This window comes from Phaenicophaeus curvirostris, chromosome 3 (assembly GCF_032191515.1).
Source record: "Phaenicophaeus curvirostris isolate KB17595 chromosome 3, BPBGC_Pcur_1.0, whole genome shotgun sequence".
NCBI classification, from domain to species: domain Eukaryota; kingdom Metazoa; phylum Chordata; class Aves; order Cuculiformes; family Cuculidae; genus Phaenicophaeus; species Phaenicophaeus curvirostris.
Window position 1 is genome coordinate 30,023,801 of NC_091394.1, and position 25,834 is coordinate 30,049,634.

General features: G+C 42.5%; 1 protein-coding gene across 3 annotated transcripts; it reads right to left on the reverse strand.

Annotated features, from left to right (window-relative positions):
- Positions 1–1,008: 1,008 nt before the first annotated feature.
- Positions 1,009–20,726, reverse strand: LOC138718866 (MARVEL domain-containing protein 3-like). 3 transcript variants are annotated; one of them, XM_069853546.1, is made up of 4 exons: positions 20,643–20,726; positions 19,647–19,802; positions 16,012–16,181; positions 1,009–2,461 (listed from the first exon to the last, which is right to left on the reverse strand). In XM_069853546.1, the coding sequence occupies exons 2-4, from the start codon at positions 19,760–19,762 to the stop codon at positions 1,755–1,757; spliced, it is 993 nt and encodes a 330-aa protein (XP_069709647.1). In that variant the 5' UTR covers positions 19,763–19,802; positions 20,643–20,726; the 3' UTR covers positions 1,009–1,754. The 3 variants fall into 3 exon arrangements, with proteins under 3 accessions (XP_069709647.1, XP_069709646.1, XP_069709648.1); XM_069853545.1 differs by lacking the exon at positions 20,643–20,726 and adding an exon at positions 20,073–20,210; XM_069853547.1 differs by lacking the exons at positions 19,647–19,802; positions 20,643–20,726 and adding an exon at positions 12,724–12,848 and having other exon boundaries at positions 16,012–16,170.
- Between the last annotated feature and the right edge of the window lie 5,108 nt (positions 20,727–25,834).

Consider the following 25,834-nt stretch of genomic DNA (forward strand, 5'->3'; position numbering starts at 1 on the left):
GGACTGAGTTAAGATTTATACATTCTTATCTGCAAGCTTTTCTAGTCTTTTGAACGTGTCACTTCAAGGTGCTGCTCTTTGCTGTTTGTATAAGCTAATAAGCGTGTCATCACGTAACTAAGCCTGCATTCAAAATGTGCAAGATAAGGTAGTGCAGGAACAAGTGTGCAGGCAGAAATGCCTAAAACGTGGTTAGCTGTGGCTTTAGCTGCATGCCAGACATCCCTGTAACAGACTTTCCAGCCATTACAGCACAGCAGTGAAGGTCTGGGATTGTGTAAAGAGCTAGAAATAGAAGTCTTATTTTCACAACTCTTATCATTACTGAGAGTCATGACAAGACTGGAAAAATTCTTCACTCCTGCCTATTCATAAGCATAATGCTATGAAGCTTGTTGATGTTGGAACTGTTAAAGAGATGTTTAAGATATTATATAAATGACAAATACTTACAGCAAAGGCTCATGTAATCACTTCTAATCAGAACCATAATGGTTTCTTATTTGGCTCATATTACCTCAAACGTAATCCTTTGCAAACTGTGTGTGTGTGTATACATGCAGTATACATAAATAAGCTCTCCGATGGTTCAAAAGAGCCTCATCTGGACAATGACTTGGAGCCAGACAAAATTGAAAAGAGTGAGCACAGCCAGAACCAAAATTGCCTCTTCTCTTCTCTCAAGCTGACAAATCTCATGTACTTCAAGAGCAGCCTTTTTTTTCTCACTCCCTCATCTATGAAGACCAGTGATCTATTTCATCTGCCTCAAACAAAGGCCTCTTGAAAGATGTTCTCTTGAATTTATTTTCTCAACCCTGGGGGCATACAATTACTGCTGCTCACTCATGCTTTGCATGTTTAGATATTGGAAGGCCGCATGTACTTTCTGTCATTGTTACAGCATTCCCACGGAAAACTCCAGGGTACCCAGCATGTTTCCAACTCTGGCACTGCCCACCACTGGCTGTGGAGTTAGCAGACCAAATCACCTTATTTAGGTGATTACAGAAGCAGGCAGTATCTTTGCAAAGCTGACTGATAGCTGACGAGTGTGCTGTCTCTCAGGTTCTCATCTATGTTCAGTAAGACGAGGAAACCAGTAGGGAATGGAAGGTGGAACCAGACACAGCCTTTGAAATTGCAGCCAGTTCCTCCCGGCAGTATTCCTCAGGGAGCACGTGATTGGCATGTGTCAAACCCCTCAAAAGATAAAACACTTCACTACCCCAGGGGAAACAGGTCACAAGAGCAGTTTCGGCTGTGGTTCAGAAAAGCACTCTAATGTCCTTTGCTTTGCGAGCGGTGTGGCATAAGGCAATAGGATGCATCGACAGGCACAGGATCTGTTGAAGGCTGCCCGTCCTAGCTGTGTGTTTTATTCCTTATGTCCTGGGAAAGGAAGGAAAGTGGTTGTTAGCACAAGTTTGGCAGCGCTGTGGTAGCAACATGCTAACTGCCCATTGCTGTCTGACTTTGCTCTGTGCAGGATGAAAACATTACAGTCATCAAACACATTTTAAATACACAAGTCCAGCTTGAGAGACTGATGCAAAACCCCTTGTTAAAACATCCACTCAACATCAATTTTATTACATCATGTTACAGCAGTACTGTTGGATTTGGTGATTGAAGATGCACTTCAGCACCTTGCAGGATAATACACTGCAGACCGGTCACCTGCTCAGCACGCTACACGCAGCGTCCATCTGTTGCTGAAGCTCCAGCTCTCTGGCACAGTCCCAGAACTGACTTCACACTAACGTGGCAAGAGCTTGGACGTTGTGGGAGCTTTCAGAGGTCCTGTGGACAGCATGGTGGTTTCTGATGCTCCTGTCTCTAACATTGCTTTTGGGGCTGTGCTGAGCCTTGGCTGCATGACTCCGGAAGGCCTGGACAGTTCGGATTGCAAGGATGCAGACCACAAAGCTAGCAAAGTACAAACAAGCAGCTGCAACACCAAAAAGGCCGACGGCTGCGTCACCACCCTGGACCACACAGTTCATGGAGGTGTAACCACGGCGCGCATACAGCCTCTCGCGCCTCTTGCAAACTTCTGTGGAATTCACCTGGCTGACAAAATGCAGGTAGAGACCGACAGCCGTGACATACGCCGTGCCAGCCAGCAGGTTGAAAGCACACTCACCTGCCAGCAGCCCCATTCTAAGCTGCTGGATGGGTTTCGCGCTCACGACAAGGAAGACAAGGGTAAGTGCTGCTGCTGCTAAGCTGAAGGCTACTCCCCCATACACGCAAGGGGCTCTCATCTGGGTGAACTGCATGTCTAACTCCCTCACCTCCCGGAGCTCCGTGCCTTCAAAGGGGCTATAGGCTGAATTCAGGCTAAAGGATCCTGTGCCTAAGCCACCAAGGGACGTGAAGCCTGCAACGGAGGCTTGGGCAGCGCCCACACAAATCAGCACCAGGATGTTAACCATGATTTCCACAAACTTCAGAATGCCTGTAAGGAGCAGAAAGATGGGAATAGGTGTCAGAATCACATCTTGGGCAAAGTGGGGGTGACAGAATTACACCAAAGCCACAGACAGAGAGCACTATTTCTGAGATGATTCTCTTGGCTACAGTGACAGAAGAGTGCCGCTTTAAAAAAAAAAAAAGAGCTCTCATGGGTATATTTCAGAGGTTGGGCAAATTTCTTTTTTAATTTGCCAGTGTGCTTGATATATGGATCATCGTGCAGGGAAAAAAATCCATAAAAATCTTACTGTGCTTGTGTTATTGCCAAGGCAAGCACACAATGATTGTATTTTGGCCTGTAACTACTTGGCATAAACACACTGAGCAAGAAATATCCAGTATGAACAAAATGCTGAGTTAAAGCTGACAAAAACTGGAGGCTTCTAATGGCTTAAATTGTCCAAGTTAGGTCCTTTAAAAATGTGTTTATTGCTTTAACTTACACCCTGATTTTTTGTCTGGTTTGTTAATTTAAACTTATTTTCTAACCAGATGCAGCTGCCACTTCATCCCCTTCCATAGATCTGGAGAAGCAGTTCTTGATTGCACCAAAAAAAAAAAAAAAAAAAAAGAGGACGGGAAGGAGGCAAAAAACTTTATATCTTTATATGCAGAGGTAAGTTACGGGAATTTGATACCAGGTCATGTGTTCTGTTCTACACTCCCATCTTCATAAGAAAGCCTTATGACTTCTGAACTGATACTTCTTTTTCTTACGTTATGCTACTGATAAAGGTAACCAAATTTTTTTTTTAAGGAAAAAAAACCCCAAAAATGTGGTTAAATTCTTTTAGTGGTCTGTCAGGAAGGTGCAGCATGTTAGATAAATCTGATTATTCTGTGACAGCTCGCTAGGGGTCAGACTACGATTAGTAAACATGACAGATCTTGAAGCATAGCATAGCTAGAGTTGCCTACTTGGGAAATGAAAATCCCTAGTGTATCATGTGCGTTTCTCCTCAAGTTCTGAAGTTAATTACAGCATTGTGAATCTTATTACTCCAATGCAGTCTGACAGCCAAGAACATAAGATGCTCAATAGAGTGGTCCTGTATTTGCTTTTAGAGTAGCGCAGGATCTGTGGCTTGCAAACTGACTTCCATTTTATGGGGCTAACGCTGGTCAGCATAACATTTTTCCTCTTGAGCAATGGCTCAGTTGCTGTCAAGGCTGTATGGGCTTGAAAAGAAAGGGATGAAGGAGCACACAAGAGAATTAGACAGATTCCTCTCTTGTATTGCTTGATGCTTCTAACTGAAGGAAGCCAGTGACATCCACCATGACGGATTATCGGATATTTCCATTCCTCCCCTTTTTATTCCCCATGCAGAGGGCTGAAAAAACAAAGCACCTTCCTACTGCCACTTGCTCTTCACAGGAAGGTGTTTGCAATGGCTTCACGAGGACCTTTGGCCACTTGAGAAGTTGCTGCTTCCCCCTCTACCCAGACTGGTCCTCTCACTTCTGCTAATGCAGCCCGAGGCAGGTACTGAGCCCATTCACATCGTGGCCCAGGAGGACAAAAGGGAGCAGTGATAACAATGGTAATACCTGGGAACAGAATATCTGAGGCTCATCATGTTTCAGTTTGTGCGTGTACATATATATGTACATAAATGCATGCATGTAAAGATTCCATACCCTGAAAAGGATTAGGTGCGAGTGGGCAGTGAAGACAAAGTACTCTTGCTGAGGAGGTTGTCCACAGAAGTTGTGGATGCCCCCTCCCTGGAGGTGTTCAAGACCAGGTTGGATGAGGCTTTGAGCAACCTGATCTAGTGGAAGGTGTCCCTGCCTGTGGCAGGGGGTGGGAACTGGATGATTTTTAAAGTCCCTCCAGACCCAAACCATTCTGTGATTCAAGGAGGAGCTAAGCGTGCAGTTCTAGGCATGTGTTCTTCAGAGGTGATGCTGATTTCTACATGATAATATGCCTTCTCCTTGATCCTTCCACAAAACCATTTCTGTAAAGCAGGGCAATAACCATGCTGGTTACCGCGTCTGTTCAGGAGGCTTCAAATACTTAAAAGGAAATATTAGTGAGGCTAAATGTAAAGAGAAATTTAAATCTTGGTCTATGAGAAAGGATTTGGAACTTCTTGTAACAAATCAAACAATGCAACCAAAAGACTTGGTATTTTTAAGGGGTACAGACTCACCACTTCACTAGGACGGTTCAAAATATTTTGAAAGAGTAATAGCTCTAGAGGACATTGCTTGGAACTAGATCAGAAACTTTTTGCCTGCTCAGTTGAGCTCTACAATATGCCTTTTAAATACAGGGAGTCAACTTAGGTCCTCAGGGCCCTTGGACAGTGTTGGACACAGAAGGCCACTTCCTTTTTTAAGGGCTGACTACTGATCTCGTAGATACTCCATCAGGAAGCAGTTCTTACAAATCTACAGGGAGGAAAGACCATTTGATTAAGGGAAACATAAATTTTAAATATGTTTGGCAACTTGGAAGATGGGAATTCATGACCAGCCAGCTTTCTCCTGCCACTGTCTTCAGAGTTTCCTTTTTGCTTATGACTGGTGAGGCACTTTGACAAAAGAAAATTGCCTTTTCTAAAGCTCAGTGAAGTGATGTACAGGAAAAGTTGATGCTTAGTGGGTCAAAGCAGTCAGCACCTGCTGCTAACCTCTCCACATTTATAACTGGCCCCAATCCTCAATGCTGCTGCTCTAAAACTTCTTACGTATTCACATAAATTCTGTATGCAACCCCTTAACTTCACTTAGCTCATTGAAGGTACCACAGTGCTCTTTGCTGATGGGATGACAGTGTAGGTCTACTGTATTTTTAACTGCAGCAGCAGATGCTCTAGTGACACACTTGAAAAATTTCCTTGGACAGGGCATTCAGGTTAGACAGGTTTTCTATGTACCTGTACAGTTCTCACACACGCCTCCTGTAGAATTGTTTAGAGTAACTAAACAAGGAAGAGAGGTTCATTAGCTCCACTAGTTACTTGCAACACAGAGATAAGCCTCCTGTAGCAAAGCAAATCCTGAAATGATGAGCAGTATGTAGTAAGAAGCTGTGAATTACAGGTCTACAATGACAGCCAGCGGGGTTTGTGAAAGTAGCAGACAATAAGTGGAAATCCCTTACGCCTTGTACAATCACCAGGGCTTTGATGGAAATATTAAGCCCTGCAGTATGTTCAGATCTTGACTCAGGCACCCCAAAAGCCTCATTAAACCTTAATCTGTGGTCACTTACAAGCTGATACACAAACTACTATACTATTAACACTAGTACAAACACGATAGACACATTTGAGAAATAAGGAATACAAGGACAGTTACATTTAGCTGTGTCAAGATATGCTAGCACACACATACTAGCAGTGATCTCTGTCAAGCAGTGTCCTGCAGGCAGAAAGGGCTGAACTCAAAGCCATGCTTTTGAGTCTGTGCTGTCGTTCCAGCTTTCACAGGTTGGTTAGCTACTAAATCAGCTTATAGTTACAGTCCCAGAAACTAGCCTGCTAAAAGGTCTTCCTAATGGGAAGTTAGTTATCTCGACAACCATTCCCTAACTCCATGCGATAATGAAGGCATTGCAAGACCTGAGTGCAAGATGACAGAAGGTCTGAAAAATCTCTTAACTCCACTGGTTTGGTTAGTTTGTTCCTTTTTCAAGTTCAAATTCTTGGGATCTATCTAAAATCTACTGACTCGTATTAAAATCTTCACAGGGAACAGTTGGCTTTGGGAACTAGCCCTCTCTGTACTGTCCAAGTAATGAGACTCAAGTTTGTGCTCCTTGATATCCATTTCCTTTCTCATGCTTCTTTCCTGAACTGCTTTTCAACACTGAAGGCAGGAATGGCTACAATCTAAAAGACAGTGGGTGCTGCCAGAGCTTTCCAGAGAACAGTTTTGTTCATTCCATAAAATCTAAATCTGCAGTAGGTGCAAATTAAATGTATCGTACTCATTAACTTTGTTTGAATCCAATCTGGTTTTGCTGTCACTAGGCTTCCAGCAGTTATGCTATTAACCTACTATGCACCTTTTCTTCCCTTTCTATAGCAGGTGCATGCTGGCTACTGCCATGGTATTAAAGCCCTAATCAATGGTTTTGTCTTCTCTCAAATGCTGGGCTCAAATGTGCAATGAAGCAGGCACACACCCACACGCAGCTGACCTTAGGCTTATGGCTCTTACCTTTGGCTGGGCAGTCACCACTTTCCTCTCTTTCCCAGTAATAACTGCAGCCTAGTATTAGGCCCTTCCAAGAGCTGTTCTAATAAATTTTAAAGAGCAGGAAAAAAATCAACTCTTTTCTTGTGTGCTGCTGGTTTTTTCCTGCAACTTCAGCAACTTAAAGTGACTCAGAGTGTATCTGATGAGCAACAGTGCTAGTGCGAGTTTAGTAGAGGAAATGACACAGCCAGGACTGAAGAGGGACCAGAAACTCTGCTTTTCAGGTGTGGTGAGCTGTGAAATCTATATGCACTGCCTCATAAAACTACACTGTGTCTGACTGTGGTACCCGGTAACTCAACTGTGTGCTCAAGTCTCATGCACTGGAAGCTGGGACAAAGCTTTTTCAAACCAGGCAGTGTAGCAGGATGACCCCACTGTTCAGGTGTTGGGATCACAGTGTATGTATGCATGTGTGTATATGAAGTAAAATGGTGAGTTCTTGTTTGCTCCTGTGTTTCTGAAGCTGACAAGACTCAGTCTAAAGGACAGTCAGTTCTGGCTGTTTCTGCTGCACCCCCCAACCCCAAGAGGGTCTGACTAATAGAGGAGGCTCTCAAAGTGTCTCTTTCCACTGTGTCTTGGCACAGCACTCACTTTTTCCCTCTGTTTGCTGCACACGGACTCTTTCTCCCAACTCTTATGGTATCATTCTTTACTCTTGAGTTAACTTCCTTGAGTACTTCTAAGATGTTTTATGTTTGACCTTCTCCATTCTGGCTGGCTTTCTCCCTCTGCTTCCATTGCAGGGTACATACCAGCAGGAGCAGCAGTACTCAGCTGGCAGCCCCAGGGGTGCTGGGCTGCCCCTCTCGGACATCGTGACACAAGCCATGCTCGGAGCTGCACAGGGCAGTGGTACCTGGGTTACATCCCATTTGGGGTCACTCCAGGAGAAGGGGAGAGGAAACAAGAGGCTACAACACATGCATTAAAAATAATTCTCCCAGACTTTCTCACTGGAAGTTGTCTTTTGGGTTTTTTCCCAGTTTGGTAGCTTTCCACTTCTCGGAGGTAATTTTTTTTGTTTCCCTCCAAAGGAGCAGACAAGTATTTTGACCATATATGGTGACTTACAAAAGTAGCAGCCAGTCCTGAAAAGGATCTCAAATGCTGAACTTCTCTTGCCAGTGCAGGTTTAGTGTTCTTCAGAGAGTAAAGGCACAGCTCAACGCACAGTTCTGGTCACCTCTCTGCTAAACTGAGTCAGTGTCGGGAGGAATAGAAAAGGGAGAAAGCGGGGAAAAACATCAAAGGAAAGAAATTTGTTCTGCTTTTGGAAGGCAATAAAAACTTGACAGAAGTGGGGAGGAACCAAAACAGTGGAGGAAAACTGAACAAGGGAAATGAAATGGAGACAACATTCACCACAGATTAAAAATACTAAATCTGGATGCAAAGTATAAAAACATCCTTCTAATGCTATTATTGCCCTTAAATATACCCATACAAAGCAAGATCTTACTGAAACCACTGACAAGAATTCAACCAACTTCACTGATGCAGGATCAGGGCAATACACAGCTTTGTCATAAACAAACATTTCCCCCTCACCCCCCAAGTCCCCACACCACCATTGTTTTTGTAGGTCTCTGTTCTTCAGCCAGTGGAGGGATTGAGTTTTCACTGAGTTGTGCTAAAACCTCCCTAATAGAGTAATGTTCAAAGGCAGAAAAAAAAATCACAGCCCAACCCTAAAACGCAGGAGCTGTTAGGCAATGTAACACCAACAGAATCTTGGCTTTTCAAAGGACCCAAGGGAACTAAATGCTCAGAGCCAACTGAATTTAAATGGCGTGTAAATGCCCAATACATTTATGCTCATTTGAGACATCCATCTTACTGTAAATCAATGGAAAAATAGTTAAAACTTGGGAAAATCCAATTATTTATGTGCTTTAGAAAGAAGCATTATTATTATCTTTTAATAAGTTGTCCCTCTTTAGTCAAGATAATCACTCCATTAGGAAATCTCACAGGATGACCAGCCTTGTTTTCAATGATTCAGAAAAGCCTTGTATTCACAATCAGAGTGCTCAGATCCAAATGTATTGTCTTTTTTTTCCTCCTGTGTATCAACTTCCCTTAAAAAAAAAAAGTCCCACCTGCTTTATTCCATCTGCTTAATACCCTCCCATCCTCTAAACAGTGCTGTCCAATTTTCACAGGGAAGGGTGGACTTAATTTGTAGAACTACTGCATCAGCCTCTGTCCCCATACAGTTTCCCAGCACAGTACCACACTAAGATTTACTTGCCGTCAAGACACAGTTTCAGTACAGCCCAGCCCCTGCCTGGGTTTATTTGTTCCCAGTAGTTCATTAAAGCATGTATTCTAGCATGTTTTCTGATTTCTCTCCTGTTAACCAAGCATGAGTCATCTCCCATGATTTTGGAGAGGGTGGGAAGCAAAAGGTCTTGCACTGAACTGTCGCACTTGGCAATACTGATTTAAATACAACGGCTGTACAGGGCTGTAAATGTGTTTGTAACATTGGTGGGTCTCTGCACGGTCACCTCGTTCTGCATTTCAGGAAACAGTCTTTTTTCCTCCTAATGTACTCATAGTTCTTTCAAGTAGTAAACAAATACCTTGGTACTGAAACAAACTTGCAGGAGTTAGGGGGTTTTTTTGGTTTTTTTTAAGGAGTTCATAAAACAATGAAATACTTTGTTCCTGATGCCAACTTTCCATAGCCACTCCCTCCATTTGAACAGAAACCGAGCCGCCTTTATTAAGTACAAAGATTGGGGTGTTATTGCTCTTTAATTTATCATAGTCTGGCTGAAGGTAGGTCAGGTTGGAAGGACCTGTGAACCTGAGCTTCTTAGTCACATTGCCAATTGAGGGTTGTCACACCTGGTGAGCAACATTCCTGACTGGGTGGATTTGTCTCCTTTAAGGAAGCCAATATCACCTGCTCAAGAAATACAGCTACCTTCAATACAGAGTCAGTCTGCTGCATCAATTAGCTTTGGGAGCCACATTTTGAAGAAGAGAGCTCTTTTCTTGGTTCCCAGAATTTGGGTCACATATGGGGAAAACAAACCCAGTGGCACTAGAACCATGACGCAACTCCTGTTCTATACTCATGCAGTGTAGACTTAATTAAGATTTCCCAGTAGGGAAGCATGGACTAAAGTGTTAACACATACCTAACAGCTAACATCAGCTTTGCCAGTACCTCCCCCTGCCAAATTAAGTGAGTTTCAGTTGCAGTTCTCCCCTCTTTAAAACCAATACTGTACACATTAGAACAATGCCAAAAGGTGCATGAAAAAAAAAATTGATAGAAAGATGTGGGCAGAGACAAGTCCCATATGCAGGCAGGGTAACAATTTGCTAAAGGTAACATTTGGCATCTGTAACTAGTGTAGCTCCCCTGCATGTTTTTATAGAGGGAACTGCTCCTGCCTGTTTGTATTTCACAGCAAACAGGACCTACCTCCAAGCGAAATACTTTAACTTCAGAACAGGAAGGTCACCTGAAGCTTTGCCACTGTATCTTGTTACTGTGCAATTTTAATTAAGTATTTCAAATAACTGGGATTATTTTAATCTGTACGGATCTGTCCAATTCCCACTATTAATATCCTCTGTCTTCACAATTACAAGATTAAAAAACTTGATGGCAAATTCAGTCTGCTAGTCACACTGTATTTAAGATATACTTTGTAACAGAAACGAAGGGCAATCCATCTAATTACAAATGAGACCAGAGGGGAGGACCTCAGTGCTCCCGTCTTACAGCAGAAATATGTTGAAATTAACTGCCACAGGAATAGTGGATGACAACTTTGAGGACTATTTAAAGGAGCTAGGCATGGCAGACTGTAGGGGCAAAATGTGAAGACAGTGACTACAAAATACACCAGTGTCTAATCCTATTGAATGCTTCCACAGAAATATAAGTACCCTGCTGACAAGATCTAATGTGTTCTGCTGAACATACTTGTCAAATGCTTGTTTCTATCCACAAGGTTACCTGCTTTATGCACACTTAATGACCCTTCCAGTGCTTACAAGTATACATAACTGAAGCTACAGATCTTTTACTTCAGTTGAATGCCTGTTGCATTTCAGTGTTCTCTGCCAACATCCCCGCAGCACTGGAAGGGATACAAGTGCAAAGTCTTGTTCCCCTCCTGCTCCCACGTTTTCCTCCAAGAAGAACAGTGTCAGGACATAATAGAACAGTATAAAAGCAGCAGTATAATGGCTATGAACAACAGCGTAACTCAAACCAAGTGTCTACTCGTGTGAACCCTGTGTTTAGGGTGACTTTTCATCTCAGTATTTTTCCAGTCTATGAGCATTTGCCAGAATGCATAGCTACAGGAAAAAGATAGAACTGTGTTTTGTAAAAACAAAAGCTTATGGATGTTTATGTTTGAATTAATGTTGGCTTGTTAATGCATGAATATATCCCGGAGAAAGTCATTGTTACTCCCTAATTCTATTTCCTCCCCCAAATAAGTTCATTTGATATTTCCTCCTGGCTATGCCTGAAATTGGAAGACTATTCTTGTTGTTACAAACTATAATGCTGTCTTTTTCTGAGAGGAAATTGGTCTGAAGGTTTTAAAAATTGTGGATGTCAGAGTGTAAGCTAAAGGCATGATTGTCTGGAAGCCCCTACAATATGCTTAAGAAATCTGACGCCTCTTTAAGCTGTATTCATGGCAGCAAAGAACAGGGATTCAATTATAGTTGCTCCCCTACAAACCATTCTCTAACCTTTTTAGTGCTCTCTCCCTTAAATGCCAAGTGAATTGAAGAACTAAAAATGTTACTTAGCTCAGAAATTATGACCAACACAGTACAAATTCTACACAAGGTAAAAGTGCAGGCGTTTCCTGAGTCACATACTGACAGAAGACGGGAGTAACTTAGTTTACCTTTGCTGTTTAAGCAAAACTAAAGGAGCATTATCCTGGAATTGCTTTTCTCCACCTCCTTCACACCAATACACATGTGAAAAAGAAAATGAAAAGTGTTCCAGGTCAAGTGACCAAATATCTATAACTAGTCCACTCTTGAGTTTAACTCGGATTTTGCTCTAAGGTGAAGCAGCATGGCAGCCGGTCATGAATACGTTTCTCATCCTTCTGCTAATAAAAACCACTAAATAGAATTATATTTTCCAAGGACCTGAGGGAGATCCTTTGAAAAGCAAATATGATTACTAGTTTAGTTTTTTTCTACAGGGAGGAGAGAACTACAGAAATTTTACCTACACTATGAAAGCAAGTCAAATGTTTTCTGAAAGAATTTCAGCTCTAAGTATCCCCACACCAGAAACCCTTGTTGTTTCCAATGTGTACAGCTTTAAATGGCATCCACTACTGTGCATAAGTTGTAAGAAATGGTTATTGCAAGCAGTATTTCCTTTGTTGATTAAAGGTTTGTCTTAATCAGGAACAGTTTATTTCCAACAGAGCATCTAGACAGCTCGACACCAGCCCATAAGCTGTTCCTTAAGTTTCCTTCACTACTACAGAAATGAAAGGTGGCAGATTTCTGTGTTTCTGTTGCCCTTTGAATCTGTAATCTGCAGATCCACCAGCGTGTTGTGCCTATGAAAAAAACCCCAGACATATATAAAGCAGACCTAAAGAGAGATAGCAGGGAAGAGGCAAGATTCTGTTAGAAGAAACTAATCCCTAAGAATCAGCAGATGTGAAGAAAAGCAGTCCAAGTGGTTGTGCTCTTAAATGCAAGTTTAATGGGAGCTCTGGTGAGATAAAAGGGAAGATCCTCTCACAGGTTAGCAGTGGTTAAAATAAAATCAAGACTAAGAGGAAACAACTAGTTTTCAAACAAATAGATTTAAGGAGAATCCTTTGTTTTGTGCTGCCTGTCACTAATTATGTCCATGTTACCAGTGCGAAGGGAGTCGATCTGCAGAGTGAAACAGTTGTAAATGAAGTCCTAGGAACTACATGACACGCATTTTCTGGGAAAAGAGAAGTACTTTATTCTACTTCTAGCTTGGTTCAAAGGACAGAATACCTTCTCACTTAATTTTACCTGAAGGAAATAGAGTTTGTAAATCCTGAGACTGCTCTGCAACATGACCCACAGAGCTGTAACTGGAGGCTCCAAAGAGATTCAGATGAGAAGCACACACCAAAAAACTACAGCAGATGCACAGTCTAGCAATTAAAAAAAAAAAAGAATAGTGAGATTGTGAAGTATGTTTAGTAATAATTACACAAAATTATTCCATGATTGCCATCTGTAAAACTGGTAGGCTGCTGAGAGTTCAAGCTCTTGAATGAAAAACTAATGAATTCAGTGTTCAGTAAGCAAATTCACATTTCATGCATGTACTCAAATACCCTCTCATCTGCAGAACACACAGAGAGGCTCTAAACAAATAATTTCAGGTCCAGGTACAGCCTGAACAGGGCTGACAGGCTAACCAGAAGTGGAGAGAATTCACTCTTGGTAAGGACAAAACCGACTCTTCTTCACTCTATGAAGAAATGGTACGAGCATAGTGACAGGGAGAAAGGGAAGGCCTTGCTCTAAAACCACAAATATCACGGAGAAGGTGAACATAAGAGATTTTCATCAGGTATTTTGAATGCCACCAGACACCTTCTTTAAGATGTTGTAAGGAACAAAACAGTACTTCTTCAAGTGCCATAAAGAAACTGTAGAACTCCTTGTTGTAAGATAATATGGAGGCCAAACATTCAGAAGGAGATTCAGAAAAGGATTAAACAAATTTGATAGGTCTGTAAAGAGGCATTAAGCATAATGGAAGTGAATACAGTTTTCCAGTTCAGAAAATTCCAACAATCCAAAGAGTATTCCAGGGGGCAGCTCACTCTCTACTGGTCCAAATTCTGATGGTTCTAAATTTGCACTCTTGTGCACTGTTCAAGAGGATGAGTAATTAGGTGCCTCATATGATCCAGTACTGCTACCCACATGATACTACCTGAATGCCTATGAATAGAATTTGCTCATATAATAGTTTAACAGACTTTTTTTCCTCCTGTTTTCAAGATGAAATGAATAAAAAAGGAACAGAATGTTTCAAAGTTTCCTAGATGGTATCAAATGTTCCTCCTGGCAAAAGGAGTCAATATCAGTTGTTTCTTTCATTATATTTGGTTTGGATACATTGTTTTAATGCGGTAAAAAGAAGGGATAAGGATTAGGGAAGGAAGGTGGGAATAACAGAGATAGGAGAACATTGTCGTTTTTCCTGCTGCTGCTTGCAGCTAAGATCATCAAATGATTGCTGCAAAAATAATTGACTATTTCTGGAAACTCAATGCTAGCTTTTGGGACGTTGCTGGTGAAAATCATGGATGAAGAGGGCAGTATCTGAGTGAAGTAAATGGGTTGTGTTAGAATTCCTCACTAGTTCGTCAAACTGGTCAATGTGTGCAAAGAGCATGAGTATATTTGCTGGGCAAAAAGTAAAAAAACAACACAGCGAAAGTAGAGTGATGCACATTCAGAAACTAAGGCTCATTTTTCAGATGACGCTTTGGAAAAGACTGGAACATCACTTGATTTCCCAGCCTTGTTTGATACTAGTTTATTTTCGAATTATGGTGATTGGGAAGGGGTGATGATAAATGATTAGCTAAAGAAAGAGATGGTTAAGAAGTATTTACAGGAACTTTTCATGCTTTAAGAAGCTGTAGATCACATGTACTGACTTCTTAGTAAACAATTCACATAGCTTTTAGGTTTATAACATTTACTATGACTGCAGGGAATACAGAATTCTGAAAAACAGTGCTAGAAAATTCTGCTAAGCCTTGGTACTTTCAAAAATTAAAACAGGGGAGTAACAGCCTCATAATCTTATCAACCTCCTATATCTTCCTTTTTTGAAGCAGAACTGCTAATAAAAGGGTTTATTTTCTACATGATCTCTTTTTCCCTCCTCCACTGCAAGCTCAGACATTAAATTTTTGGAAAATACTGAGCAATACCTTGGGGGAGGGGTGGGAATGAAATCATCATCATCAACCAATGCATCCAAAACTAGGACATTTAGAAAATGTTGATGATTTTTAATGCACTGACATAATGAGAAGTAAATGTTTGTCAGAAAAACCCAGCAACTCACATTAAGCTATCCATAAGTCTAAACAGCCAGTGAAACCTAAAACTAAAACTAACATGCCACTCCACTTTTCTAAAGCTGTGATAAAATAAGCCATGGAGATTTCTAGAGCTTCTCAGACAAGTTAAAAAATTTAGAAATTCTGGTGCAATTTTATCAGGGAAGAAGTATCAGTTTGGATCTGTAACATTAAGTATGCAACTAACTTGTGGAGTTAAATCTCCTTAAAATGAAAAGCAAACTAGATACAAACACACAGAACCGATTTATAAGGGAAAATAGTTCAGCTCACTCAGTTTGCGTATTCACACACAGAGAAATAGCAAGAGCAAACTGAGTGTGTTTTTTAATTTTCCTTCATGAAGTGAAGAAATAATCTAACATTGTGTATTTTAATTTACTTTCAACAACTAAACTCTTCATCTCTCTATGGGAGGACACTGAAAGGCTGTTTACAGACTTTGGCCAAAGACTTTGCACCTAGCTGCAAGATCCAACTCGGACTGCAATGGGCCTTTCTTACAAACAAGGCGAGAAAGCTCATCCTGGAAGAAGGAAAACTTTAAAGGAGTAATGGATATTTTGGAACCATATTTTCCAGTTTGCAGGAATGAGTTCACTAAGTGTAAGGCTGATTTCCTTCCACATTAATGCTCATTTCTCTGCTTGTTGGAGTCACTTCCTAGCTATGAAAAAACCCCAAATTATTCCTCAAGAGCTGTTTTATAGGATTCATGTCCGTAAAGTAGTTTTGTCTCCCATAACGCTGCTTTATAAAGATGTATCAGTGATGACTACACTAAATCCAGAGATGATAAAAAGTCTGAGAAGAACGTTCCAGTAATAAACTAGCATCAAAGTTTCAACAGCCATCTTTAAATTGCCTACAGATGCAAACATCCATTTTATTCCTAAATCCCAAAGGTTAACTTCTTGCTGCACAACCTTATTAATTACATACATGACCCACTCTGATGCTCTGTATGCATACTCTGAAGATGCATTTTCAAGTATCTAAATATCTCTATAAATCTTGTCTCTAGGTGTCTAAAAAGTGGTAGTAACCTGCAGGCACACCACTCATTAACTTTAATTATTTGTTTGTTTGTTTTTTTAATATTCCTCTAGCTTTACTCTGTTGTGCTTCCAAAAACAGAAACCAAAACCGAGACAATTTCTTGGAAGGAGAGGGGTGGATGGCAGGCAGTAATAATCTCACATACCTCTTGTTGTGCATACCTTTGAACACTTCATTGAGAAGGCTTCCTTGGGAGGATAATGTTCCGGTGGTGGGGCAAAGTATTCCTGTGTTCTTCCTGAGGTTTTAGAGTAAGAGTCTGTGCAAACAGCAGAAGTCCTTGAGTGTTGGCCACCTTGGATGTCTTCTGTTGATCTACAATGGAGTAAATGACTAATGTATATTAATTAGATCATGCTCTCATGAATATTAGAACATGATAAACTGGTAGATGCTCCTGTCAGTGGAACCAGATAGCCTGCTTCATAAGTATCTAACCTTCTTGACTTGTGTATTTTGAAAGCAAATATCCCAAATATTTGCATAAATCCGTGTTCTCAAGGTTATTTGCACTAGATCATCGTTATTTTGGAAAACTGTGTACTCACCAAGTAGGCTGGCTGAATTATTTAGGCTAATTGCAAAACGTAACAAGGAGGAGGGCATGGGGAGAGCTGCTGTTCCCATAAAAACAAGTAACAACTTTTTCATTAAAACCAAACATGTTTAGTTAGTCCATAACAACCCAGGGAATAAAAATGAAAAATATTTTCACATTGTAAATGTATAAAGTAGCACAACTATTTAATGGGTGTTTTGTCAAGTTTGCACTTGTAATTACTGTGTCTCACAAAGATGCCTTTTAAAAGAAAGCAAGCCATTAAAAAAAACAGATACAAATTTTAAAGTGGGGGGTGAAAACTGCCTGTTTAAATAGTTCTCATTTTTAAATGTTTTTTATAATATTTGAGGAGGAATCTAAAATGAACTCCATAAAACTCAGTTTCTCATGTCTCCCATTAGACCCTTCATTTGTACGCTTCACGATGCAATTGTCCACCTTGTTGCAATGACATACAGCTCCACACCTGAAGCTCGGTGAGTTTTAAGATTAGTGGGGTTTAGATTATTCTATAGGAAAAGCACAATTTCCCCTTTTTAAACTAAGCTAATGCTCAAAATAAAATAAGTATCGGCTGTAAATTGTTTTGTGAGTGTCTGATCTAATCTAAACACTCTCCTTCATCTGAAGGAGAACTGGAGCTTGCCTTTTTCAAGATACAGCTGGACAATTTTGTTATTAAAGGGTATTTTAAGTCTCATTCAGCACCATTATTTTTTTTAAGTCTTCTTCCTATTTACTTTTTATCTTGAATTTCTTATCCACAGATCAGCATTTTCAGCTGTAGTTTCCTAGTATCCCTGCACTTCAATAAGCTTTATCTTCATCCAATTCCAAATCCAACTTACAAATATTATCTCATTCATCCCCATTAAATCATGCTTTTTGTAGTTTTTACATTTTAATTAAGGCATTCAATAACAAGACCAATGCTAACATCTCCACGTGTAGTTGCCAAGAGCTCTATTTGGCCGAAACATTTCTGATTTTTCTGACCTTTGTCCTGTGTCTTGTGCAACCACCAAAGCATCCTGCGCAGCTGTGTCACATAAATTAAATAATCTGTGTGATTTATAAGACTTCCAGTTAACTTGAAAGCAATCCCTTTGGTACTTCTGATGCAGCTGTTTCTCTCTATTGTATCCTGCTACTTGCCAGAAAAGAAAACAAAACAAAACAAAAAAACCCCAAACAAATCCCTCCCCGTAATGTTCAGCAATAGAGTACAATTAAGAAAAAAAAGAATATTCTTTCTTTTAGATTATTTTTTTCCCACAATGGCCTATTCTGGCTACCTTTGCTCCTGTCTTCCTTCAGAACTTTCCTCCTCAGCAATGAGAAAAAGCTTGCTATAGGCATTTCAGACAGAAATGCATTTGGAAAGAGAAATACTCTGGCTAGGAAGTCTTGCTCCTAAGGGATGAAAGCATTAGGTGCCCAAATTACACTTTCCACTAAACTTTCCCACCTATTTCATTATAGTACCTGAAGGTCTTTTGGTCTTTCAGTCTAAGTCTTGACCAAAACACTGAAATTTCCTTACAAAAGCAGCTTGTTTTGTTGTGGGAGCTAAGCAGGGGAAATGCTGTTAGGTTAATCCAAACTCCATCAAAACAATTCATGGAAAAGTATTTCAATGAGCTGTAGTGAGAGGTGGTGCCCCCCAGATTCTCAGCTTCACCCTAAGAATTATCTCCATGGCTATTACAGATTTGTAGCTGCCACTTCCCTCTCTCCAATCCCCAGTGGATACAGGGACGGTCTGCTGGACTTTACAGTCCTTCCTTTCAGCCTACATGTCCAGTCATTTAAAACTAACAGCAAAACCAAGGAGTCAAGAGAAGTGCTTTACAAAGGAGTGTGGTTTAATTTATAGCTATCCTTTCAAACAATGCTTTTATAATGCTATATATGATATAAAAAAAAAAACCCAAAACCAAAACCCAACGCAACAACACTTTTTTTTTTGGTCTTTTTCTTTCTCCACAGTGCAATAAATGCATTCCTGCCATTTGCTGCTCACACTTCTAATATGTTCAGGAGATAATTTAACTAGATAGCATCCTGATCTCTGCTTTTGCTAAGGACAACCACTCCGCCTCTGAGGGCGACTCTTAGGCTGACTGTTGTTCCCATTTCTCTCCAATTTTTCATGATTTAAGAGAGACAGAAGAAAAACACATTATCTATTTTCATAATACAATAGGATTACCACCACCCAAATGTTCTACATTTAGGCATAAGTAGTCCTTCCAGTCCAAACAGTTCTCCTCACCACTGTTTTTATTCTCATCCTGTTTTTCTTGCTAAAATGCATGTTATCACAGAGTACTTCAGCACTTTAACTTTTCAATAATTTTATTTATATTTATTCCCTGTCCCTCTTTGCCTCTACTTTTCAACTGCCCTACAATCATGCCCTCAGAGACTTAATAGGAGTGACGAACACCTTTACTACCCTGGTCAATTTGCAACCGTTGTTGACAGCTACGGCTCTGTTTCTTACAGGGCGGTCACTGGCATGCACTCAAAGGAAAACAGACTAAGCTCACTTCTAACATGCTGCAGGTTAGCCAGGCTGAAAGAAGTGTAGTATCCTAAGAGTTTATCTGTCTCTCCAAACCTTCTATTATTTGATTTGCTTATTGTGCTGATAAGGGCTGACCCACTCTCAAGCGCTGCAAACAGCCTCAGGCACTTAAACGTTCAACTACTTATTTGTTGACTGCGACTACCTTAATTAATTTTTGGTTTGGGTTAATATGAACTTATTCACAGCTGAACTAGAGCAATCTGAGAATTCGGTAAGTCCCTGTGCTAGCCTCAGTCATGTAGCATTCTCACTTAATCAATGCATATTTGGCAAGCCTTGGCTTGCTGTCACCTGCTGGCCAGACCTTAGGACCTGTACTACGACACATGGCCACGCTTCACCTAGTTGTGACCCAAGTGGATCCAGTTAGCTCCAGGAAATACACATCTCCTGTGTCCCCTCCTGTCCACTTTCAAGATCAATACAAAGAAAAAAGGTAAATTTCTAAGTGTAAAACAGCTCCCCCTCGCAATAACAAATGTGGTGTGCTCATACTTCCTGATTTCAAGGTTGAGTAAATGCTTCCCTAATATTGCAATATGAAAGTATTTAAAAGCAAACAAACAAGATGACAAGATGTTATAGACCTGCTGTGATGTGTTTCTTTAAGGTGAGAGAGACATACCTTGCACTGATTGGGTATGGTTTTCTCGCTCTTCTGTCTTTCATATATCTGTCAGATTCATGGTTCTCATGGTGCCTGTATTGCTTTTCTTGGTATTGTTTCCCAGCATGAGACATCTTGTTTCTTAAACGTATTCTCTCTTTCTAAAATAATTTCCTGAGCCAGAGAAATAAAACTGCTTCATTTTATAGGTCTGCTTAAAAGTTATTCATTGACTAGCAATCACATCCATTTCACGCTCTTCACAACTTAGTACAGACTTCCTTAAGAAGTGAAGGAAATAAAACACGTTAAACAAGTAAAGTAACTTGACTAAAGAAGGAAGTTTTTCTTTACATTTTCCTATTCATCAAGTAATTGTAACATTTCTATATTCAATATTTATTGCGCTTAGCATATTTACTAGGTCTGCTTGGACTCTCCTACCTGTGCTGCCAGGACAAGGCATAGTGTCCACTGAGAAGATGAACTTTGGCTTCCCTAATGTTGTTTCTTATGTTAAGTATTACACCTGGCAAACAGCCACGCATTGCATGAGCACGCATACAGTTGCCACCAACAACCAGAAAGCACACGCTGTGACCTTCATCCCAGACATTTCTATTATAAAAGGAAGGCACCCACTGCTGTACATAGCTGCAGTGCCAAACGTTGCCAGTGATTTGGGTAAATGTTAAGTACGCATAAAACTGTGCTGGGCAAAAATAAGTTGGCAAAAAGCTACATTCCAGTATTAAATATTACAGGGATGTTATTTCCTGAAAGCGTCTTTACCCTTTCAAGTGCAGCACACTTAAGCCCAAGCCTGTAAATTACGGGAACACACAGTTTAAGCATCTAGGCAATCTTTATTTTCATTTGCCTTCACCAGAGCCCTTTAGCATTACTGCAGAAGTACCTGCAGTCAACTAAAGTTTTTCATGAGCTGTGGTGAGGGCTGGTGCCCTCCAGACTCTCACCTTCACTCTAAGGATTATCTCTGTGGCTATTACAAACCTGTAGCTGCCGCTTCCCTCTCTCCAGTCCCTGGAGGGCACAGGGATGATCTGTTGGTGGTTATGGTCCTTTCACCAATTTTCAGTTTACGTGTCCAGTCATTCAAAACTAACAGCAAAAAAAAGTCCAGAGAAGTGGTTTACTAAGAAGCATGGTCTACTTTAGAGCTATCCTTTCAAACAATGCTTTTATTACACTATACATGACAAAAAAACCCCCAACCTAACAACTATTTTTATTTCCTTTCTCCACAGCGCAATTAATGCATTCTCTTCTATTATAATCAAGATAATTTAACTAGGTCCTCTCCTGATCCCCGTTTTTTACTAATGACAACCACTCAGACTCTGATGATGACTCTTGGGCTGACTGTTTTACAATTTAGGGAAGACAGAAGAAAAATTCATTACATCTTTTCCAGCCTTTATGATTCGATGAAAATTTGGCTGATCAAGCTGAGGACTTGCTGAAGGCCTTCCCTTCCACCTCTTTAGGGTGTTAACAAAGGAATAGAATCATAGAACATCCTGAGCTGGAAGAGACACCAAGGATTATTGAGTCCAGCTCCTGTCCATGCATAGGACAACCCCAACATAGTATCATAGAATCACTAGGTTGGAAAGGACCCACTGCATCATTGAGTCCAACCATTCCTATTCAAACACTAAGCCATGCGCCTCAGCACCTCAGCACCTCATCCACCTGTCTTTAAACACCTCCAGGGAAGGTGAATCAACCACCTTCCTGGGCAGCCTCTGCCAGTGCCCAATGACCCTTTCTGTGAAAATTTTTTTCTTGATGTCAAGCCTGAACCCCCCTGGTGGAGCTTGAGGCCATTCCCTCTTGTCCTGTCCCCTGTCACTTGGCAGAAGAGGCCAGCTCCCTCCTCTCCACAACCTCCTTTCAGGTAGTTGTAGAGAGCAATGAGGTCTTCCCTCAGCCTCCTCTTCTCCAAGCTAAACAACCCCAGCTCTCTCAGCCGCTCCTCATAAGGCCTGTTCTCCAGCCCCTTCACCAGCTTTGTTGCTCTTCTCTGGACTCGCTCCAGAGCCTCAACATCCTTCTTGTGGTGAGGGGCCCAGAACTGAGCACAGGATTCGAGGAGCGCTCTCACCAGTGCCGAGTACAGAGGGAGAATAACCTCCCTGGACCTGCTGGTCACGCCGTTTCTGATACAAGCCAAGATGCCATTGGCCTTCTTGGCCACCTGGGCACACTGCTGGCTCATGTTCAGTCGCTGTCAACCAACACCCCCAGGTCCCTCTCCTCCAGGCAGCTTTCTAGACAGACTTCTCCTAGTCTGTAGCACTGCATAGGGTTGTTGTGCCCCAAGTGCAGGACCCGGCATTTGGCCTTGTTAAACCTCATGCCATTGGACTCTGCCCAGCGGTCCAGCCTGTTCGGATCCCTTTGGAGCCTCCCTACCCTCCAGCAGATCCACACTTCCACCCAGAACATCCACACCATGGCCCTGAGAGCATTGTCCCAACGCTTTGTGAACACTGTCAGGCTGGGTGCTGTGCCTGCGTCCCCGCGGAGCCCGTTCCAGTGCTCCGCCACCCTCCGGCTGAGAAAAACTTTCACCGATATCCAGCCTAATCCTCCCCCTGCCGTCCCCTCGGGTCCTATCGCTGCCCACCAGAGAGAAGAGCTCAGCGCCCGCTCCCGGGGGGCTGCGGGCAGGACCCCTTTCTCCGAGCCGAGCCTCCCTCCTCCCGAGACTATGGCCTCCCCACCCCTCACCTGGGGGCAGCGCCGGGCTCCCGGCTGCCAGGGCGTCGCCCTTCCCAGCCTCCACCCCTTCCCGGCATCCCGGCATCCCACCGGCCCGGCCCGCGCGGGTGCCGTTTCCAGCCCGCCCTCCGTCACCGGCCCCGGCCGACAGCCTTTTGTTTATTTTAGCGAGAGGAGGGCTGTGCTGCCGGGGAGCAGCCTCGGAAACGGAGCCCTCAGAGAGGGTATAAAACTGGAAAGTTAATAAACCGAAATCGCCGCCACCTCGAGAGGTGGAGCCGTGCAATCCGCGTCAAGTTCAGCAAGGACCAGGGCAAGGTCCAGTGCCTGGGTCGGGGCGATCCCAACCACAGATACAGGCTGGGCGGAGAATGGGGTGAGAGCAGCCCTGCAGAGAAGGACTCGGGGTGCTGGTGGATGAGAAGCTCAACGTGAGGTGGCGATGCGGGCTTGCAGCCCGGAAAGCCAACCGTGTCCTGACAGCGCCAGAAGTGGGACCAGCAGGGTGAGGGAGGAGGTTCTCCCCCTCTGCTCTGCTCTTGTCCCGTCTCCATCTCTGGAGTCCTCAGCACAGGAGGGGCATGGATCTGTTAGAGCAAGTTCAGAGGAGGCTACAGAGATCATAGAATCACTAGGTTGGAAAGGACGCACTGGATCATCAAGTCCAATCATTCCTACCAAACACTAAACCATGCCCCTCGGCACCTCATCCACCCATCCCTTAAACACCCCCAGGGAAGGTGACTTAACCACCTCCCTGGGCAGCCTGTTCCAGTGCCCAATGACCCTTTCTGTGAAATATTTTTTCCTGATGTCCAGCCTGAACGTCCCCTGGCAGAGCTTGAGGCCATTCCCTCTTGTCCTGTCCCCTGGCACTTGGGAGAAGAGGCCAGCACCCTCCTCTCCACAACCTCCTTTCAGGTACTTGTAGAGAACAATAAGGTCTCCCTTCAGCCTCCACATCTCTAGGCTAAACAACCCCAGCTCTCTCAGCCACTCCTCGTAAGACTTGTTCTCCGGTCCCCTCACCAGCTTTGCTGCTCTTCTCTGGAAATGATCAAAGCTGGAGCAGCTCCCATACAAGGCAAGGCTGAGAGAGTTGGGGTTGTTCAGCCTAGAAAACAGAAGGCTTCAGAGAGACCTTCTAGCAGCCTTCCAGTACTTAAAGAGGGCTTACAGGAAAGCTGGGGAGGAGCTCTTTATCAGGGAGAGCCGTGATAGGACAAGGGGAATGGTTTAAAGCTGAAAGGAGAGATTTAGATTAGATATTAGCAAGAAATTTTTTACTGTGAAGGTGGTGAGGCCCAGAGAAGTTATGGATGTCCCCTCCATAGAGGTGTTCAAGACTGTGTTGGATGAGGCTTTGAGCAACCTGATCTAGTGGAAGATGTCCCAGCCCTGTGGTGGATCTGGATGGACTTTGTCTCCCCCACTGCTAGTCTGTACTGTTTCCCTTGCAGAAGCACAATGCGCTGGTACCCTCAGGATGCTTTCTGTTGAGGATGTATCTGTATTTGTAGAGAGCCTGGGGCAGACCCATGAACCAGCACTGCAGCAAACGAGTTGTTCATTGTGCAGTCCTGTGCACAAAAACAATCCACGTCTGAGAAGCAGAACGGTAGTGCTAGTGTGGCACTATGCCCTGCTAATCTCAATCCTTGGAAAGCTTTCCTAGGTCATGGCTCTGCCCTGCACAGGAGCTGGGGCCAAAAAAAATCCCTTTCCTTCCCAGGGCTTACGTAGCAGCATACTTAAGGTACCAGTGCCCCTTGAATTTGTGCTTAAGATACGTACTTGTTAGTGCGGTCCTATGCTAGGGCTAAATCCAAAATGCATTCTAAGAGGTAACACAGAGCTTGTCAGAGGAACCGCTATGCCTGAAATGAGGCGATACTTACAGAAAGTGAATGCTTAACACCCGTGTTTTGTAAATTGCTGGGGCTTGCTAAGTCTTTGACTCCCTGCTCCGGCTGAGCTGTGTTAACAGCTTCTTTTACCTTTTACCATTCTCACGTCCCCTAGACTACTTCTGCTGTTCCTGCCTTCGGCTGTACAGTTCGTCTTCTCTCCGTCTTGCACCAACCCTACTGCTCACTTGATCACATAGTAAGCCAAATCATCTTGCTTTCCAGCCAAAACCAATTTACTTTTTGCTGTTTTAGTGAGTTGAATTGGATTTGTGCTGCAATCAAATGCACGTTAGAGCAAGGACTTGGCAGAAGCACGTGTCCCACAGGGAAGAAACTGGCGGAGGGAAGGGGGGGAAAGTGCTACCTCTCTTGGCAGCAGTGAGTGGTGAATGTAACTGAAGCTTTAACGTGAAGTTGCACTTTGAGACACTACTACCCATCAGTTAAATGCTACGCCTTCTCAGTTTGGGGCTGTCATCCTGCTAGCAACAGCAGGAGTGTTTTATTGCTCCATAGTTCTGTTTGTTTCTAATTCTTGCTGTTTCTAATTAAAGATAGTTTAGGCTAGTTTGGCAGATAAATTTGGCTAAATAAATTGGCTAGTTTGGCTTCTCTTTACCCTGAAGAAGATTAGGGTGCTTACATAAATTCTCTTCTCCTGTCTAGATTATAAACGTTTGGGAAATGCATTCTTCACTTGCATCCTGCAGAGGATATCTGCTCTTGACAGGGGGCATGAGGAATCACAGCTTCCTTCTGGCAGGCAGGTTTTGTACAATCAGTAGAACAATCACAAGGAGACATGGCTGGAAACAGACCTGAGTGTCGGAAATGTAGAAGTACCTAGGCAGTCACTGCTGACAGTGTGACTAGTAGTTCTGTTAAATCATTTCTCTTTCTGGGCTGAAAGGGTCAGACTGTTGTGGTTTTGGTTTGATGGAAGGCTGAGTGGAGCTGAAGGAGTACAGTTATGGACTGAGTAAAATATCAGTGGATGGACAAGATAAGTGTTTAAAGAAGTGGCTAAAGTCATTATGGAACCAGGTTGCTGAAATGACAGGGTCACATCCGACCCAGAATTACATGGTGAGGTCTACATTAAAAACTTAACTATGACCAAAGGGATTTTCCCTGGGAACTGATAAAGCAAAACACGAGGCATTGAGGTAAGGCTTGCTAGAGTTACCCATATATTACATAAGAACCAGTGAAACGAGCGACAAAAAATGATGTAGATTAGGGAGAAACAGCCAGAGACAGCAGTAGGAATGTGTCTCTGAGGAGAAAAAAGTCGAAGGAGCTCACGGAGGGACTGGGTATGGTACTGGCTGAATTTGGATGAGAACCATCGAGAAAAAAAGGTCTTATTTCTTGTTCTTATATTGTTGCAGGTAAAAGGATGCTGTGTTGTAGAAGATCGCTTTTTATCAAAGATATGCCTGATCTGTCATCAGTTTCTCCTTTTAATAAAAATAACATTTGGGACCAGATTTTGGCTAGCTGAAGTCCAGAGGAACTGATTTGCAGAAAATGAAGTGTGTACCATTT

Coding starts and splice junctions, on each gene's coding strand:
- LOC138718866 (XM_069853546.1), bottom strand. CDS start 19,762: ATGTCTCATGCTGGGAAACAATACCAAGAAAAGCAATACAGGCACCAT. Junction 16,182..19,646: donor CCATACCCAATCAGTGCAAG/GTATGTCTCTCT, acceptor ACTCCATTGTAG/ATCAACAGAAGACATCCAAG. Junction 2,462..16,011: donor AAAGGTATGCACAACAAGAG/GTATGTGAGATT, acceptor TGCTCCTTACAG/GCATTCTGAAGTTTGTGGAA.